Below are 20,650 nucleotides of genomic sequence, written 5' to 3'. Positions count from 1 at the left end.
ACTAACACAAACACTATAAAGCATGAAGTCTGAGGAAAGTCTCAAAGAAATAGTCACCGAGTTCCCTAGTGTATAAATCTTAAAATGGAAGGCTGTCATGGTTTAACCTCAGTCGGCAACTAGTCACCACCCAGCCGCTCGCTCACTCCCCCCCACCCAGTGGGATGGGGGAGAGAATTGGGAGAGCACAAGTGAGAAAAACTCGTGGGTTGAGATAAAAACAGTTTAATATTTGAAATAAAATAATAACAATAATAATAATAATAATAATAATACACAAAGCAAGTGATGCACAGTACAATTGCTCACCACCCGCCAACCGATGCCCAGCCAGTCCCCGAGCAGCGGCCCCCCCGGCCAGCTTTCCCCAGTTTATGTACTGAGCATGACGTCACATGGTATGGAACGTCCCTTTGGCCAGTTTGGCTGTGCCCCCTCCCAGCTTCTTGTGCACCTCCAGCCTTCTCAGTCGGTAGAGCATGGAAAACTAAAAAGTCCTTGACTAGTGTAAGCATTACCTAGCAACAACTAAAACATCAGTGCATTATCAACTTTGTTCTCATCCTAAATCCAAAACACAGCACTGTACCAGCTACTAGAAAGGAAATTAACTCTATCCCTGCCGAAACCAGGACAAAGGCAGAAAAAAAAAATCTTAAAGCTATGATTATTTCAGATGCTATGAAACAGACCTGTACAATCTAGACATCATGTCTAGACTATATGAGGAGCAGTGGCTATCCATATACAAAATCATTTGCTTGCAATTTGAAAACTGAAGTTAGATTTCACAAGTTCAAGCAAAAGAAGCTAAGTGAGGTACACCCATGAAAAGTTTGAGGTCTGTTGGTGGGGGGGACAAGGCCAAGGGAAAGAAGCAGCTAAAAAGAACAACTGATTTTGGTGGAAAGTATTTTGGTTTTGTTTTTCCACTGACCTTTTAAACTGTAAATCTTCAGCCAAAACTGAATTTGTTGACACTACTGTAATAACATTCTAAGATGAAGGCACTTAGTATGGTTATTATTTCAGAACTATCCAACAGGGGAAACAGATATTTCTTAAAAAATTATTACCTCAGAAAATGCTATGGGTACTATTACACATATATTTTCTTATACTTTTTCAAAAAGGGAATTTTTAAGTAAGAATAAGACGCTTTTACCTATGCAGACTGTATCCCCCACATGGCAACTCCCACAGTGGAGACCCTATGCAGACAAATCCTCCAAGATAGGTTGCTTCAGTTGTTTCACTGTACCATCCCATTGACAAAGCAGGATTTGCCTTGGGCTGCATTGACAAGCTCTATAGACCTCTCCGTATCAGAATGAGAAGTTCTGTTGTGACAGAGCAGTACTTTTTCCCCTAAACTTGAGGACTTGGGCTTCATGTCTGGTTAATGACTGAAAAGGCAAAAGCTTGTATTCTGGTTTTTAAAAAAAATCATACCTCTTTTCCCACAGAAATAAGGAAAGATTGCCATGAAGAATAAAATTAATTTTAACCTTCAGATAACCTGGAGTATTTTGCAATGTTTCTTTAGAAGTTCTTTATGTCTTATCAAATAATACATAGTGTAAGTCAGTCAGTAATCATCAACACTGGAGTGAAATAGAACATGGAGCATTACGACAGGGTTTACATCAAATAAAGTCCTTTGCATCTTCTCACACATAGTAATTACGTATTTCATGTTCCAAAAGACTATCTTGCACAGAGCAGCTGAAAATGCAGAATGTTTATTCTCAAGCTCAATTCTGACATATCTGGATCTCAGCTGTTTCATTATACTCATTTTTTTCCCAGAATGCAGTGATGATTTGCTACACAGTAAAGTATCCAAATGCTTTGTAAAGGATGTTCTGCTACTTCTTTGTCACCAAATGTGCACATGAAGGATTACAGTAAAATTAAGCAAGAAATAAAATGCACATCTGTGTAAAAGATAGAGCAGCATAAAAGCAGTCCCTTCTTCAAGCCAAGAAACCAGATGCCAAAATAAGCATGCTTTACCATACGCATCTTGCTTTACAATAAATAGAAGAATTCTTCATAAATAACATTCTTTCTACAGAAGGTAATGTACTTTCTGAAATTTTAAAGGTGAAGGTTAACAAGGCTTTAAGTCTACTTTAAGTTTAGATGTAGTGTGGTTTGTTGTTTTCAATACCAGAAAGATACTCCACAGAAACAGCAAAGTATAACTTGTTAAAGTTGGTGTGATGCACATTCAAGCAAAACAATCATTACTTCTAAAAGCATTTTCAGGTTGGGTAGTTGACCAATAAGAGAAATATTTCCATAACATCAAAAACCACATTGATCTTCAGTAAAAAGCACTTGCTTGGAATCAAAGGAAATACCTGCTTGACCCAAAACTTATTTGAAAGATCCACATTTCCTGCTAAATTGCAACATCAGAGTAGCTTAATGCTGCTTTACACTGGGCACACTGTCACTCTAGAGCTAGGGAATATCATGACCTCCAAAAATTTAAAATTACTTTTGAATAGTATTTGCCAACTATGTTAAAAATTAACATGTCTGTAAGTTCAAGATGTTCTTGCAATATGTGACCAAGCCAGCTCATTTGAAATTTTCAACACAGTGCCTATGAACTACAACATAGTTCAGGCAGTAGACAGATAAATCCCTTCTGACTTCACTTGTTTCGAAAGCAGTATCTCCTCAGACTCATCTCATTTTCATCTGTCCCAAATCAAAATAATCCTCCTCAAGTCTGAAATCCGTAAAGACAGAATCATGCTTATTGTTGATAGCCCACACTGTGACAGTGCTGCAGAGATATCATGCAACTCATTTCTCCAACTGCCTCACATTAGCCTTAAATCAAGTGTTTATTTGTAGTTCCATATCACACATCACTGCAAATTCCTGTTTCGTAGCTTGCTCAAGCTACCCACATCTAAAAACCAATCTGTAAATAGAATTTAGCACATTTCAACATGCAAGATGTTTGCTCTGAAATTCACTTCCTCCTGATCTACTTTTCAATCCTCTGTAATAAAAAGCTGCCTCAACTGCCAAGTCCTTTAGTTATCTCTCCACTACCTTGACAGGATTCGTCCTCCGTACACGGCACACTTGCTCTCTAAAAGACAGTATTTATAAACTCTCAGCTACTCTTCCAGTGCCCTTTTTCATTCCTTATTGTTATTTAAAATACCATTTTTCTATAATGCTTCCTGCCTCTAAGCATTCAGAGAGCCACACTCCTTTACTGAGAGGAACTGGAACATGGAGCTGTACACGCTCACACCCCAGCAGACATCATTCACCCATATCACACGTCAAACTTCCTGATGGCATACTTAATTTAAAATTTGTTCAAAACTTAGAGCATTTTTTGACTGGAAGGTCATCTCAACTATCTACTAGAACATTATTTTCCTCTCAACTTCATAGCAACTGCTGCATTCCTTTAGGTAATGAGATGCACATTTAAAGTTAATACAGAATTTTAGACAGTGCCTCCTTCACCTGCATTCACATGCATATGCCCCTAGTATCTTTTAACACCAGACTACAAAAAAAAAACCCAACACAAGTCAATCTTTAACACCAATTTTGTACTGTATATATATTTTTGCATTGATAAAGGAAATTTTAAAGCATTTTTTCTACTCAAAGCAGAAGTATCAGCAATGCATAAAGGATGAAGGAGCAACTTTTCGTCTTTTTTTTTTTTCTTCCCCAGAACTGCTGCTAAGATTTGGGGGTTTTGTGGCTTTTTTAAGTCTGCATGCCATTGCTCACCTACAGGTGATAAGGAGTGATGAGTCATTTGGGAATTTCCCACCCTGTATTTCCTGTGGTTCCAACAGGCTAAAACAATTAAATAATATTTTGATCTTACCAAAGCACCATTTTTACATAACAGCTGTAAAAACGCATGTTAACAATAAAATTTCTGAGCACATTCAATGTTTCCCTCATACAAAACATTTTCAGAACACAGACGATAAATTAAGCCTTACAAAGAAGAATGATTCACATATCCTGGTAGGCCAAATATTTTGTCTGGACTGACTATAGACTAAAAACACAGCAAAAACAAAGAGTTTCTAGTAAGTGTGAGCATATCTTATGGCCCATATATATTTAGCAAAAATTAGCTCCTTACCCACCTGCCAGAATGCCATTAATGCCAATGTTCAGGCTGGTCATCATTTCTACCAGCTAAACCTCACACAACTATGTGCAAGCCAGTATTGTAAAGCAACAGATGATGATCTCAAGAGAGTTTGGCCCCGAGTGCTTATACATGTTTTGCTCTGCATTCTCCAGTACTCCATTAAGCCCGGGATGTGGGGGGGTGTGAGCAAGGCTCCGCAGTTATTGGCCTTCTGTCATGCCAGAATTTCAAAGAATCATAGAATAGTTTGGGTTGGAAGGGACCTCTAAAGGTCATCTAGTCCAACCCCACTGCCGTGGGCGGGGACATCTTCAACTAGAGCAGGTTGCTCAGAGCCCCCTCCAACCTGACCTTGAATGTTTCCAGGGATGGGGCATCCACCACCTCTCTGGGCAACCTCTTCCAGTGTTTCACCACCCTCAGCGTCAAAAATTTCTTCCTTCTATCTAGTCTGAATCTACCCCCCTTTAGTTTAAAGCCATTCCCCCTTGTCCTGTCGCAACAGGCCCTGCTAAAAAGTTTGCCGCCATCTTTTTTATAAGCCCCCTTTAAGTACTGACAGGCTGCAATAAGGTCTCCCCAAAGCCTTCTCTTCTCTAGGCTGAACAACCCCAACTCTCTCAGCCTTTCTTCATAGGAGAGGTGTTCCAGCCCCCTGATCATCTTTGTGACCCTCCTCTGGACCCACTCCAACAGGTCCGTGTCTTTCTTATGCTGGGGGCTCCAGAGCTGGACACAGTACTCCAGGTGGGGTCTCACCAGAGCAGAGGAGAGGGGCAGAACCACCTCCCTCAACCTGCTGGCCACGCTTCTTTTGATGCGGCCCAGGATACGATTGGCCTTCTGGGCTGCGAGCGCCCATTGCTGGCTCATGTCCAGCTTTTCATCCACCAGTACCCCCAAGTCCTTCTCGGCAGGGCTGCTCTCAATCCCTTCATCCCCCAGCCTGTCTTGATACCAGGGGTTGCCCCGACCCAGGTGCAGGACCTTGCACTTGGTCTTGTTAAACCTCATGAGGTTCACACGGGCCCACTTCTCGAACTGGTGTGTCACCATTCAAACATCTCTGAGTTACCCACCAACAGCCTGACACAGCCTTACAGGAATGCTCTGCTGTCTAAAGATAAGAGGACTTACCTGGAGCACCTTTCGGGAAAACAAACTGGAACAGAGATTGAGTAGAATGATTTTCATGTCAAAATAACAATAGCCCAGAACAACGGGATCAAATAAATAGCCACAGAATGCAATTCTATCAATGCTTACTTGATTTAAACCAAATGGAAACAAATACATGCCAGTGATCATGCTTAGACAAGGGCAAACGCAAGCAGATTGCCACAGTAGTCAAAATCATCTCATATCGTCATCTTACTAAACTACTGCATGACAAACTTTGTTCTTCACAGCTGCAGAAAAGTTCCAAACAATATGTTTAGCTTCCAAACCAAGAACAAAAAGAACGGGTCAACTTCAAAAAGGCAATCAAAATTAACACCATTGTTTGAAACAACCACAAATGTCCACAAGTTAAACGTTATTTGTTTGTGTTCTGGCTTTCAAAGGTTAAAAGTTTATTTCATTCCCTCCTCCCCTAAGAATGCAGCTGCCAGAGTGACTTAAATTAAGTGAGGATCAACATAAAGAATGTAGTCCTTTATAAGAGATGCTGAAAAATAACGTATCCAAATTTATTTTAAATCTACACACATGAACTTTGAAACATCAGAAGTGTTATTGTTTTTGTATTTCTTCTAACACTAGTAGTCAGTTCTACACTAAAGCTGAACTTCGTATCATGTGAATTATATTTTGTCCATGTAGCATAACGTTATTTCAACTTATCTCTAAGCATAGTTAAACAAATACTGCAAATGCTGTTAAATACTTAGGTGACTAAAACAAAAAGACATCAACAAATAGAAAGGCCTAAAATAAACATCAATTTGTGATTTTAAACAATGAACATGTTCTTTCAGTTTTTTTACATAATTCTTTTAAAACTGTAATGCAAGAATAAAGTATGATTCTCCGCTTACATGATAAATCACCTATTTCTGTACTGCCATCTCCCGCCCCATAAATAAGTTACACCGCCAAGATTTTACACATCAAAATGCATTTCCAGTGCATGCACCATTAGCAGTGAAAATAACAATTAAAAAAAAAAATCCTCAATCCATACTTTGCAGTTGTAGGAAACTGAAGGAACTGGTTATTCGAAATTAGAGCATAATTGAAGAAAACAGAGCTGCATTCATGTCCTAGCAAACAATTAAATGCCACTTGACTATGAGCCCGTAATAAATTAATAGAACACAACCTCTCCCTTCTGAGGTTGTGGCAGGCCCAGAATATTAACTGGAGCGTACTATAATGTGTCTATTACAAAGGAAAGCAGATATTCTTTTAAGTGACAATAAATCATGTTCTTGCAAGTAAGAATGCTACTTTCAGATAGGTTTCCTATAGAAGCAAGGTTTATGTGATCAACTGCCTTTAACCCAAATAAATATTGTCCAGCAACCCTGATATGGAAAAAAGTTAGTATTCAAGACACCCTGTTGTTTGTCCAGTAGCAGCACTACTAGGGAGATTCAAGACAAAAGACAAAAACGTGCAGAAAGATGTCATTAGTTCTGTTGTTTCTGAAATAATTCGCTGACTTGTTTCACCAAGTACCCTGACTCTTAAAATACAGCGCTATTTAAATGCACCACAAAGCACCTCAAATTTAATATGCCTGGGAACATCAACTGAGTATACTTTCTGCAAATTTACTCACTACACACATTCAGTCATATTTACAGCAGCATTAATTCTATCTCCCAGCTATGATATGTGAGTCATTATGGGGTTCAATGATCAGTTTTTATTTTGGGGTGTGTTTTGTTTTATTTTTGATTAAAGTCACTGCAGGCTGAAACACAAAACATAGCCAAAGCTATTCTTTTTATATATATATAAAAGCATATATATACACACACGCACAAATATTTTATATATATACACATAAATTATTAATTACTTTCAGAAAATGCAACATAACTGAAGCTGTTCTTTTTATATATATATAAAAGCATATATGTACACACAAATATTTTTAATATATACACATAAATTATTAACTACTTTCAGAAAATGCAGATAATAAGCATGTTAGAGGACAAGATAAGAATTCAAAGTGATCTTGAAAGACTAGAAAAAATTATGAAAAAATGTTAAGAGCATGACTAAGGAGAACTGCAAAGCCGCACAGTTAGGTCAAAACAGCTGATTGCATATATATGGGATGGCCAAACAGTTATCAGTTTAGTTAAAAGGGCTGTAGAGGTTAAAGTAGACCACAAAGTGACCCTCAGTGTTGTGATGTTGAAAAATAAACAAAACAAACAAACAAACAAAATCAGAGTGATGTCTTCACATGGAACTGCCTGCGAAACCAGCAAATAACAATCTCACTCTTAGTTTTGGTAAGATTTCATGTAAGTTACCACATCCAGTCTGGTCACCACACTTCAGGGAGAATAGTAATAACAGGCTTAAAACTGTACCAAAACCCACTTGAGTCAAACACTGTGAAAACCCTTCTAAAAGTCAGACAGAGAAGCACTGGAATAGACGGACAAAGGAGGTTGTGAAAGTGCTGTTATGGAGGGTTTTTAAGAATGAGTTAAACAAACGTCCAGCCCAACCAGCAAAGGCTACAGCTAATTGTGCCTTGGGGGAGAAGAATGGACCAGGTGATTCCCAGAGGTCCTGCTCAGTCTTTCTTAATATTCAGGACTATAGAAACCAGGGCCTAACAGGACCTCTGGGATTCATCTAATCCATTCTTGTCCCCTAGGCTGCAAGTCCCAACACCACAATGTTTTCTGGCGGGGGTTTTTTTCCCACAATTCCATACTGTTTATTTCTGAGTTTACTGTTGCCATTATCACCAGATACTAAGCTGATGTTTACAGAGAACTGTCCCACAAATTCCACGAACTTTTTCATTACGTGACAATAGCTAAATTAGAGATCATTATTGTGAATGTATGTTAGGACCATCTTTTCTCACCACTGCTTGTACTTTAGCTTGTATTTATCAGTACTGCATTTCATCCAAAATTTTAACATCTAGTCACTCAGTATCATGAGCTCTTTCTGGAGCCCCTCACCATAAGCTTTAGATTCTGCTATCCCGAATGATTTTTTTTTTTAAATCATCTGTAAGTCTCATGCCCTAACTATTCCACCTCTCTTTTTACCAGATATTTACAAGTTGAACAAAAAAGGTCTGCAAAATTAACTTTGGGAGTCCATGCTACCAACTTTGCCTATGAATAGTGACCACTTCCTTCTATACTTTAATCTGCTCATAACTCTTGAGACTCTTACCATTTAACCAGCAACAGCTTAGATTCTTTAAAAAGCCCCAAATACGAAAATGTGCTGAAAATTAAGACTGGCAAAACAATGTTGTCAAAATCTTTGTCCATCTGCCGTTAAAAACTGTAAAAAGCATACGATGCTTTGTACAATTATACTAAGATTACTACAGTCCAAATCTCTTCCTGGTGACTGTCAAATACATAGGAATAAAAAAGATCCAGAGCCTTCATAAAACCATAAATCAAATAAATCTAATAAAACATACAAGTTTATGTTTTGGTCCCTGCAAATCTATTTTCAAACCTTTAGAAAGCACAGTTAATATTAGGTAGGGAGTGCGTACCAGATTTAGACAGCAAGTAATTAGGGATTCCTACTGCTCAATAACTACTGCTCATTTCTAGACTTCATATGGAGATTTTTTAAAAAGTTAGACACCGCTATATCAGATTTTTCACAGAAGCCATACGCTTGCCCTTTTGGGGTTGGGGGGGTGGGTTGAAAAGTTTTGCAGAATAGTAATTCTTGCTACAAAACCTGTGTAGTTTGACAGAAAACAGCAAAAAATCAGATAGCTGGGTGATAAAGTTGATGATCAAACATGAAGATGCATAACAGAAACTGATCACAATATCTGATCAATTTTTATATTCTGTTGAAATATTTACCCTTGTTTGGTTTTTTTTCCAACCCAAAGAAGAATGAGTAAAATTGGTCTTTATAAAACAGGAACTGATTTTTAATTCAGAACTATATGCTGCAGTGCAAGAGTCTTCTGCTTCAGGATTTCAAAGTATTTTGTTAGTAGCCATGACCTAAGTTTGGCAAGAAACGTGAAACAAGAAAAATTACTGGTCTTTTGGGGGACAGGGAGGGGAAGGAGGAAAGAGGTTAGCAACGGGAGACAATGCAACCCACAAACTTTATTATAACTTTAAGCACACTGGCCGAGAATAAAAAGAGCACACACAACTCTAACAAAGAAAGGTATAAGTTGCACCATTTTTATTTTTCAGCATTCTCTCTTTAGCCATCACAACTTTGGGAAATGGAACATCTCCAAGGTCACTTCCATAAGACATACAACACTATGGGAACAGTCCAAGTTAAGACTTTTTTATTATTATTACTTTTCTATAAGTCTTACCTCTGGGGTTTCTAACTTCAAATAATGGTAAGAATATTATCAAGAAAACAGATTATGAAAACAATAGTCTTCTGAGTTATGCCTCTAAAATCCTATCTCATTATAATGAGGAACAATCCTCATTTTCGTTAGAATTAAGTATGGATGTAAATTGTTACCTTCTGTCTTCTACTAGGCTACTAGCAAGAAAAGCAGCTATGACTGTCAATGACTATGTCCAGAGACTAGACCAGTGAAGCCACATGTTCTTGAACAGCGATTTTCTAAAAATGGGCCATTTACTAAAAAAATGGACCATATTTTCTTAAAAGAAAAAAAAAGAAATAGAAACCCATAAGCAAACACGTAAACAAATTTTTTAAAAATGCAAAAACATCTCACAAGGTCAGAAAGGTAGAAAGTATGTTTTCTGGATACTTTCCAAGACCACACTCTCATAAAATAAAATGCTTCAGTGACAGTCTTGCCTCTTCCAAAAAGATGCCATGTGGCAAAAGAGAACAAAATAATAAAAACAGCCTCCACAAGGATATTTTGTTAGATATGTATGATCTCATCTCTCTTCATAATAAACACTATAAACAAAATATTTAGAAAACACAGTACTGAAATAACAACCTTACAAAAGTATCGCTACTTGAATCCACACTGTTTACTCAGTGGCAAACCTGGTATCATTATTTATGCAGATTAATCAAACAGGAAAAGAGAATCTTTTGAAAGAAGAGTTTTGAATTCCAAATCACAAACATGTAGATCTCTACAGTTTTGTTTTCTTTTCAGTTGCCTGTAACTGAAAAAACATGACACTTGCTTTGGCTGTCCTGCTGAATTATAATGCCATCACAGCTGACACATCACAGCTTTGACACTCTAGTCCTAGTACAACCTACTGAGATGGTTTGGGATGTTCTAGTTCTTTTTGCTGCTTCTCTGCTGGAAACAATCAGCCCCTCAGAGCTGGAAAAAGGGAATATGTGCCCCATGCCTCAATCACGTCAATACAAATCCAGGTGTCTCAGCTTAAAGAATGTTTACTGGCAGCTTGAGTCAAAATCTTAGCACATGAGTGGAACTAGCAAGGAACTGGCACAAGTGTCTAAAATTGCTGCAGGGGCAGTTGCCTCCAGCTAAAGGGCAAATCTGAGACTTCCACAGGCATTATCTTAACTCACTTTAGCAAAGTGGACCAGATTTTTTTACTTAAAATAAGCACTTAAGTTCTAGCAACTATAAAATATCTAGAGAGGAAACTTAATTCTCTGCAGCACTTTGAACACTTAGAACTTGCATGGATTTCTGAACAGAAACTCTAAACTCTGACTATTTATTACCACGCAAAACATCGTTTTATTCTGTGCATATGCCTTGTTATCTTATCTGTTTTGGAAATGCTATTAAAAGCATCCATTCCAAACCTTGGGCTTTCTTCCATTGCTGAAACTTGCTCATCAGGAGAAACACACACTAATTAGTTTCCTATTTTGCAAAAGCAAGTAGCTCCTCAAAAGCATAAAATAAGAATAATTCATTAATTATATTTCTAAGAAACGTGGGGTGAATCCCAAAGACAATGCTCAGGAAGCAGCTCTTTCCTCCCTTAACAGGGAATTCCAACTAGTTCCTCAGTTGCAGTCAGGCACAATCTATTGCTCAGGCAGAGGCCCCAGGCTATGCTACTTTACAAAAAGCAAGTTCTACCTAGAAGCTCACCAGCAACCATACCACTCACAGCACCAGGAACCTCCAGAAGGACCCACTGCTTTACCAAATCAGTGGTGACCTTCTGAACTGCACAAAAGCCATCTGCAGGGTGTACTATCAGTTTTCAAAGCTGGGAAAGAAAAGGATATCAAGGGCAAATCCAGACCCTTCTACTAGACACAATGAATTCAATAACAATTTTCAATCAACCACATCAGCATCCGCTACCAGCTCTTACAGGATCAGTATTGAGAGCTGTGTCCATCACTAAACAATAAACAGTGAAGAAAAAAATTCTCACAGACTGAAGGTTCTAAGAACTCACAACCTGAAAGAGACTAGAAGTAGATTAAATTACCTATATAATATGGAAAAAGATGTAGTTTTAAATCTGTGTTTTAGGAAGGAAGAGTATAATCAATTCTCCTTTGAAACTTTGTTTTAGAAAGTCTAAGTTATTCAGAAAAATATGAAACCTTCTTCTCTCTTCACAAGTTACCAATCAAGAAGAAAGAAAACTGAAATCCTCCTGTAACTTCTACTAGAATGATTTGTGTTAATCTTAGTTTAAAAATAGCGTATACTAACAATATAGAACAGTAAAAGCTTAGTCATTCCACAAGCTTCGTAAAACTACTATATATTTTTCTGGGAAAAGAGACTAATTATGAAGAAACAGGTCTGCAAGAACAAAGCGTGTGGCTTTCTTCATTTTTTTTTTTTTATGCAATTGCAATTTGCATTTTTATGAAAAGCAGCCTGTGTAATAGTATTTAAAAACACAGATTTCCTAATTTACTGTTATTTAACAAGTACACTATGCCCATTCAACAGTATTTCAAGAATTAAAAGTCCATATAGTTGCATTTATGACAAGATCACAACTTTCTCCTTTTGAAAAAAGTCTTGAGTATTTTGTTAGTCATACAGTCAACTTATGCTTATTGCCACTTAGGAATTATAGTTCACAGAACAATAGTCACCAAAAAGGACAAGTATCTATATATCTTTGTCCAAAGCACAAATACACATGTTAAATGTACAAATTTAAAATTAAGAGAGAGAGAAGGGGGGGGGAAGAGAGAGAGACACTAAGGTCAGAGATTCTTCTGGGGTAAACCTAGAAAACCAAACTAGACAACAGGAAGAATTTTAAAATACCAGAATGTATCAAACAGAGTAAGCAGGAAGAGTGGCCACTGTCTTACAGAGTAAGGGTTCCCAAACCACACTGAAGCGATATGCAGCCCACTACAGAGCCTGAAGGGGATGCTGCCAACTGACAATACTCAATACTCCTGCCATTAATATTTATGGCACCTGGCGAAAGTAGCTCAACGAAACCCATTTTCCAAAGCATAATTTTCCACAACCGCAGTCGAGATTCTAGAAAGAAGAGTTTTCATTCTTTTGCATCCGCAAGTATCTGAGAAATCCTCTGCCAGAACGTCTCATCTTCCTTCCAGTGACTATTCCATTAGACCCAAAGTATAAGTCTACAATTTAAAAAGACGTTTCCAATCTTGCTGAAGACCTATCCAAGTGTCAGATAGCAAATTTTCTGGTTTCACATTTTTAAATCCTAGGAAACAACATACGAACCACATTAAAAGGACATTGTTTCTACCTTCCCCCCGCCCCTCGAATTTCTGAGTGAGTGATTTTGTAACCCCAGTAACATTCCTTTGTCTCTTTTTATCCACTCAGGTCTCCCAGGGTCCAATGTGCTTTTGCATGCAGCTGTCCTGAATTTGTATCCAGAGTTATGATGATTTTGTATTTTCTGTATATTAGCATTCCTCTACTACAGCTACACAAAACCGCAGACTGTACTGTCACCAACTACTGGTTTTGGCTGCAGTACTAAGTCTGTTACCTATGTCCAGTTTATTGGAAATTTTGTGAATAATTAGTTTGTTGTTACCTTGAGCACAAGACTACTACAAAGCAAACAAAGAATTCAAATTGTGTTCAACGTTTGCATTTTTTCATATTACACACTTTGTTTACAATTCTCAATTTTCAATCTTCTACATTAGAGACATGAAATCATGATGTATCTAGTCACTAGCAGATAAGCAATAACAAGCATGTTCTTGGCTCAATGAGCAGGGATTTAGCTGCCAAATCCCAATGAACACTAATTGGATTGTCCTTGACTTCAGAATATACCACTGACACCAAAGGAATAATTATTTCAACAAATACATATAACTGGAATACAATTCCCAAAGCATCAAGCAGAAGAAAATTAATCTCATCAATAATGACAGTGTTATTGTTAGAAGTAATTTTTTTCACTATATAAGCAAGGAGCCTGAAAATCTCATGTTACTGCAAAGGAGGAGTAAAAGAAAAGATGAATCAAAGGAAGACTTCCTAATTACCAGTATATATTTCTAAGACACAACTTTCACTGACATTTATCAAGGTTGAACAGTGAATCTATTGTTCCACACTTTAAAATTATTCCACAGTGACTGTGGTTTTCCTTTGTTTTTTACTTTGTAAGTACCAGTAGCTGGGGAGGTAGTTGGTATTTTAAATTCATGTCAGTGAACAACCATAGCAGTATAATTATCTTCCTCAGTGTTATAAGACTATTATGTTTGTGACATTGGAGGAGTTAAATGTCATTCTTGTTGTCCCCCCACTGAAAAATATGCTTGTGGTTATAGAAGGCCAATGCTTAAATAGTATTCAGGCTTGCATAACAAACTGTTTTCCATGAACACGCTGCAGGAAAAGTGTCTTTTTGTTAGATAATCCACAAAGTTAATCCAGGACAGGAAAGGGGAGAGAAAGTTTCTTTACTGCAATTTAGTCTTAAAATATCCCCAAAGATATGCAATGCTACTTCCCTCAACAGAATCTGTGTCCTTGCATTTTAGGACAAATGAAGACAGCTTACAGAATAAACATTCAGCCACCATGAGTGTCTTGATTTAAATTGAAAGGCTGAAAAAAATGGGTTTTTATTGTTGCTGTTATTATGACAGCAAGACCAAGTGAGCAAAGAGTTTCAAATCCAACTTCTTTAGAGATATTCATTAGCAGACTTTTGAGGGAAAGAAGAATTATACTGATCTGTATTGATTTTAAGATTTCTCCAAAATTATTGTGAATCCATAAATCAAAATAACAATATTTTTTTTAGCCAACATTATATGTTAGAAGAAACTGCTTGAATACATTTTAGGAAGACATGCTACCAAAAAAATACTGGTGGTGTTGGGTTTTTTTCCCTCCAAGCAGATTTTCAAGATAGCCTTATCTCACAAAACAAACACACACATGCATGCAATAGAAATATTCTTTTCTCACTCTGTTTCAGCATGGTATTGTGGAGACTGTTGTATTTGAAAACTAAACTGAGCAAGGAAAAGGTTTGTAGAAAGAGATAATTTCTTATACTAGAGCAACTAATTTGTTTGGAAGTTTTCGGGCACCCATGCCCTTCTCCAGTCATAGCCAACTACAGTCATCTCTTATCAATACACAGTTACTTACATATCCACATTCTGCTTCAGTTCTGATAGTACACTTGATGTTTCATTAAATTATAGTTACAAGAATTCTTCTGCCACAAAAAAGTATTTAGTTTTTGTTGGGTTTTTTTTTCCCCCTCTGAGATTTCCCTAGATTGCACTTGAATCAAATTAAGCCGTAGCTCAGATAAGAAAGCTGTTGAAGTAACAGCTTCATTCCCTTATTTTTCTACATTTTCTGTTTTACAGAGATTGCATACCAAGACACCAAGAAATCATCCACTCTTTATACACTAGCCCAGAGGAATGCCCAACTATGAATACACAACAAATACACCAAAAAATCCTCATGATATTATATGCTATTTACCCCCCAAAATGAAAAGAATAGCCTTCACAGGCAACTTCTGCCCACAGAAGAAAGAATCAGACAACTGCATTTAGGAACCTCTCCCACTCTATCATCAATCACTTGTCTAGTTTCAAAATCCACCAAGATATGAAGCTGTGTTAGACAAGAAAGGCTTCCCTGAAAAGAAGTTGATAAAAATCAGAACAGAAGCAACCACAACAGAACCTACACGTTATATCAGCATTTATCAGTTATGACAACAGCCAAATAAAACTGCTATACTGTTGCAAGCCTTCGGTCATACACATTGCAACTGCATACACAAGCAAGAACAAAAAACATTAGTCTGTCTTCTTACAGCAAACAAGTCTCATGGAAAACATTCGCTCCATCTCACGGGTTTTCACAGTTAACTGCTAGGTACAAAACAGCATCCTATAGGAAAGCCATTACGGGCATATGGACAAATTAATCAAATCCAGTATTTAGTTCTCTCTTCTTTAACCTTACCTTTCAGTTGCTGAGCTAAGGAAGACACAAAACGTTCTCTCTTTTACCTTTTTCAAGTACCACCATATGTAAATTCCAGGGATAAATTTATGATAATGGCTTATACCAGCAAAAACAAAACCAAACAAAACAAAAAGGCATTTTCTCATGCCCTTCTGTGATCTTTGCAAACATCTGTGTTCTTCCTAAATCCCATCCACATTCCATTATGCAAACATATTAAATAGGAATTTTTGGTGAAGCACATCAAACACACTTCAAAATCCATGGAAAAAGAAAATGGATATACAGTAAGGTCTTCTGGGATTTTCTCTAGCTTTTAACCTAGAGTGCCTACATTTTCTAGCACCTTTGTTCCCTTCAGAGACTTCTGTAAATGCCTTTTGTAGCAAGTTACATAACAGCTTTATAATGTGCTGATATGTTGGATAAAAACGTGGTTATCTACCTTAGTAAAGGTTCAGCTGAATGCAAAATAAACATGGCAAAGCAATCAACCTTGGTATATCACTGAAATCCTTCACATTTCCACTGTTAGAACAAAAACAAGGGTTTTTATTAAATCTGGGGGATTTATTAAATTTGGTTTCTCCAATTCTGTCAAGACACTGAACGTGAACTTCCAATAGGAGCTACTGCTATTGCAGTTCTTTGCAGTGGCTCAGAAGAGTTTTTAAAATACACAACAGCAATTAAAACTATCATATATTTAAGATTACTTTTATGGTGAAAGATATAGAGTAAGTAATTTTTAAGCGGGAATACAGTCAACTGTACCTGAAATACATAAAAAGCTAGGTTAATCAGATCATCCTTTACAACACAAAGACTTCTCCTTAAATTCCTATGTGCCTGAAAGTCTACTGACACTTAAGTTGTCAATGGCAAAGCTCATTCTCCACTCAGGCTGAATCTCCATGCCTCTTGCCAAGCACAAATAAACTGCCTGCTATGCGAACTATTGAAAGGCACCCATTACTTTACTCAGAGCACATAGGAGACTAAGGCACCTGACTAACATCTTTGTGCCCAAGGTTCTAGGACCATTTAAGCTGATATAAATTCAGGCTGCAGTGATGGGTCCTCCTGCATGCTCTTGCTGCTCCTTTATGCTGATACTGGCATTCATCTGACATCCTGGTGAGCCAACTCTGTTTGAAAAATTAGCAGAAAAGTAACCCAGAAAAAAAAAAAAGCGATACAGACAAAATACTCAGCAAGAAAGGTCTTTTTGACAGGTCAGCATCCTAAAGCAAGCTGAAAATGAAAGGAATATTTAACACAATAGGGATGACAGCACTAGGACTGCAGTAACATCAATTTACATAGGCCTAGACTGGAACAGGAATGAACTTTAAAACGTTTGACCCCCAAAGGATAGTCTCTTTGGTTTATTTGAGGACAATAAAAACGTTCACATCCCCTTAAGACTGACTATGTTGGATAAAAACTTGTAGCACCAATAACAAAGTTTTTCTGCAACAAGAAAAATCTAGAAATCTGTTTCTAAATTGCACAAGAGCACAAACGCAGCATTTTATAGCTATTTATAGTGAATGCTTTTGAATAAAGCTGGATAATCTACACAAGAAAGCAATACCTTTGCCACATTTTCAGTATATTGCAGATATTAGCACCTGTAAATAAATCCATATAACCCATATGAAGTCAGAGCAGATGATGTCTGCTATAGAGAGATAGCAGAGGCAGTAGGGCTTTTCTGGAAGAATAGTCATTACTATAAACATCCTTTCTTACTAACCACAAGTGCATATTACCCAAACTGCTGCTAACATACAGGTTGGGGAAGAGGGGAAAGGTTACAGGACTTTTGTTTGCTTGTTTACACAAAGGTATTCCACAGATTATTCCTGAAAAAAACACTAAAAATGTAATTACACTCAACATTAAAATTAAACATATTAAAACCAAGCTAGAACACTGAAGATAAAAAAAAAAAGAAAAATGAAAAGAACATACTTAAAAATTTAAAAGCTTCACAGGTAATAAGTCTACAATCCTAGAAATGTTTGCCCCTGCTTTTTCATACAGAAGGAAGCATAATAATGCATCAAGAAACTACGACTTTTACAAGAAAAAGAAAGGTCAGTACTCCACGTATTATGGAATTGCATGTGGGGGTAAAGGAATTTGGAAAACAATGCATGCCTAGTCTTCAACAGAATGTTGTTCCTTCAAGCATTTTTAGTATGAAGCATTAAAGTACCAACGAGTAATTTAAATAATGAAGTCTAAACAGTTATTTTCTGGGCATGACCTTTTCAAATTAAGGTTCTGGTTCTGAAGTTATTTCTGAATCTGCTCAATTTCATCCATGCAGGCAATTCTAGTAAACTTAATGACACAATTTATGTACAGGAAGTTAAACACATACTTAAACGCTATAGATGAAGACATTTTACAAACGTAAAGCTTTCCAATGTAATCTGTGATTTTATTTCACATAGTGGCTATGTCAGATTGATCATACCCTTTAAGAAGGCAGCCTACTTCCTTTGTCTTCTCCTTAAAAGCACCCCTGGATTTTTTGGTTGCTTCTTTGTTTTGATTTGGGCTCTCTACTATTGTTGGGGAAAATGTTCCGAACAGGAAAAAGGCAGAAGGGGAGGTCTTTATTTTTAACATAAAGTACTCTCCATTTCGCATCTTATAATTTTGCCACTACAATTAAGACAAGTCTATTTCCAAAGGGGGTGGGAGGGGGAACCACGCCGTAATTAATGGAATAATAATACCATTATAGTGAAATCCAGGAGACCCTTAGCAGAATTTTGTAAGCCACCGTATCTTTAAACACACAGATATGATTTCTCTGAAAATTATATTTCTAAAAAAAAAGAAAGGATCTCACTCTAAGAGTTTATTAGCTACACTTTTAGAATGAACAAATACAAATTACACACAATTGCTACTTCAAAGAATTACTTAGAGTAACAAACTTGAGTGTTGTTTGGTTTATGCATAGTCAAATAAATTAGGGGACATGCAACTGTTTAAAATATTGTTTATTAACAACATACATTCAAAGGATCGTTCTGAAATACCCAGCACAAACACATACCAGTTGACAATCACTTAATTTTCAAATCAGTTTATATACTGATTTAAGGTCTCTCCAGCAACAAATGTGATATTATAACAGAAGGTTACACGACAGAAACCACTCTCTCTTTACCCACAAACGATAGTAGATAACACCACTTTCCTTTCACCCGAGCAGACAGAAAACATCTCTATTCCCTAAGAAAAGCAGCCATTCCTGAAGAGCCTACCGAGTGCCACAGCGCTTCCCCAGGTGTTAGCTGCGGCACCTTTTCAACAGGCGGCAAGCTGTAAGCCCCCAGTCAAAACGGGCAAAAAGCCCCACTGCTTCCCAAGACCCCTCAGTCTTTGTTTTCCTTTGAGGTCGCGGGTGTACGTGCCTCAGCTAACAGTACAAAGGTGGGGGAACGGCAGCCAGTACCGCCGTTTTCTGCAGAGGCGGCTCGGGAAATAGGCACGCACGAACACCCCCAGCAGCCAGCCGGCCTCCGCTGCCTGCCCAGCGGGAGCGGCCGCCTAGGCACCAGCTGCCGGTCGGGGCGGGGGGCCAGTGCTGTGCACGTCCGTGGGCGACATTTTAAGGTGCCCCCGCCCTTTCGAAAGAACCGCTGCCCGTTTCCAACGGCCGCGGCGGTGAGGCAAGGCCGCGGGGTACGCCCCGGCCGGCTGCCGCCCGCCCGACCCTGCGCCATGCCCTGCTCACGGCGGGGCCGGGGCAGGGTCAGCGGGGCTGCCAGGTGGGCTGAGGCCGCGAGACGGAGGCGAGGCTGCCCCCCCGGCCGGAGGCTGCCAGAGCCCGGCCAGCCAGCCGCCGAGCGGTAGAGGAGCCCCTCCGCTTTCCCGCCGGCCCGCTCCGCCTCAGGAAAGGGGGATTAACCCTTCCCTCGCCCCCGCCGACCGCCGCGCCGCTTCGCGGGGGTGAGGCCGGCCCCGCTGCCCTCAGCCGCCCTCCTCCCCACGGCCGGACACGCGCCCCGTGTGCGCGGCAGTCTCCTCCTCCTGCGGCCCGACCGGAGGCGGGAGGGGGCCGGGGCCGGGCAGGAACGAGGGGAGGGGGGAAGAGGCCAGGCACCGCGGGGCAGCCCTGCGCGCAGCCACACCTACCTGTCTTCTCGTGGTCATAGCCCACCACGATGAAATAGTCGGCCAGCCTGGCCATGGCTGAGAGAAGCCCGCCTCAGGCCTCACCACCCCTGCTGCGGCGGCGGCAGCGACTCCCGGGAGGCTCAGCATCCTCCCCTCCGCGCCCGCTGCAAGAGAAGCGGCACCACCTCAGCCATGTTGGAGGCGCGGGCGCGCTGTGCGCCTGCGCGCCGCCGAGACAGCTGCGCCGTGACCCCGCCGGGCTGGGCGTGGGCTGAGGGCTAGCCGGCGGTACGCGGCTGAGGCGGCACGGCCTCGTTGCTCCGGGCCGCTGGCTGCCGTCGGGGGTCACCAGTGCAAGCGTTATCTCTTCGCTTCGCAGCCCACCGCGGGCGGGGAGGGCTCGGGCGGGGGACGTTCCCCTCCCGAGCCCTCCCCGCCCGCGGTGGGCTTTGTCTCTTCGCAGTCTCCCTGTGAAGTACCCACCCAGAGCGCAGGGGGTCCGGAACACTTTCTCCCTTAAAAAAAAAAAAACAAACGCGGCAGGTCCGACCGATCTGCACGCTCGGGAAAAAACTCGGGTACCTGAGCGGGGCTTTACCTCACCGCCCTCCGCGGGGACCTCTCCCGAGAGGAGCTGCTGGGGAAGGGCATCGCCCCCGCTTAGGCTGTGCGAAAATAAAACCCGGCGGCGAACTTAACGCCACCCCCCCCGAGCTCAGCCTCGGGAATCGAGACTTAGGTTTCCAGGATGTTTCCTGTTTACG

General features: G+C 39.7%; 1 protein-coding gene across 5 annotated transcripts in view; it reads right to left on the bottom strand.

The window, feature by feature from the left end:
- SBF2 (SET binding factor 2) overlaps positions 1–20,065 on the bottom strand; it is a 297,874-nt gene extending 277,809 nt beyond the window's left edge. For all 5 annotated transcript variants that reach the window (XM_076344004.1, XM_076344006.1, XM_076344007.1 and 2 more), the window contains exon 1: positions 19,905–20,065. In XM_076344004.1, the coding sequence (XP_076200119.1) occupies positions 19,905–19,959 (55 nt within the window). In that variant the 5' untranslated portion in view covers positions 19,960–20,065. The remainder of the gene's footprint in view (positions 1–19,904) is intronic.
- Positions 20,066–20,650: the final 585 nt, after the last annotated feature.

The sequence above is a fragment of the Aptenodytes patagonicus genome, chromosome 7, assembly GCF_965638725.1.
Source record: "Aptenodytes patagonicus chromosome 7, bAptPat1.pri.cur, whole genome shotgun sequence".
NCBI classification, from domain to species: domain Eukaryota; kingdom Metazoa; phylum Chordata; class Aves; order Sphenisciformes; family Spheniscidae; genus Aptenodytes; species Aptenodytes patagonicus.
Note: the sequence above shows the minus strand (reverse complement) of the source record. Positions and strands in the feature narration are given on the sequence as shown.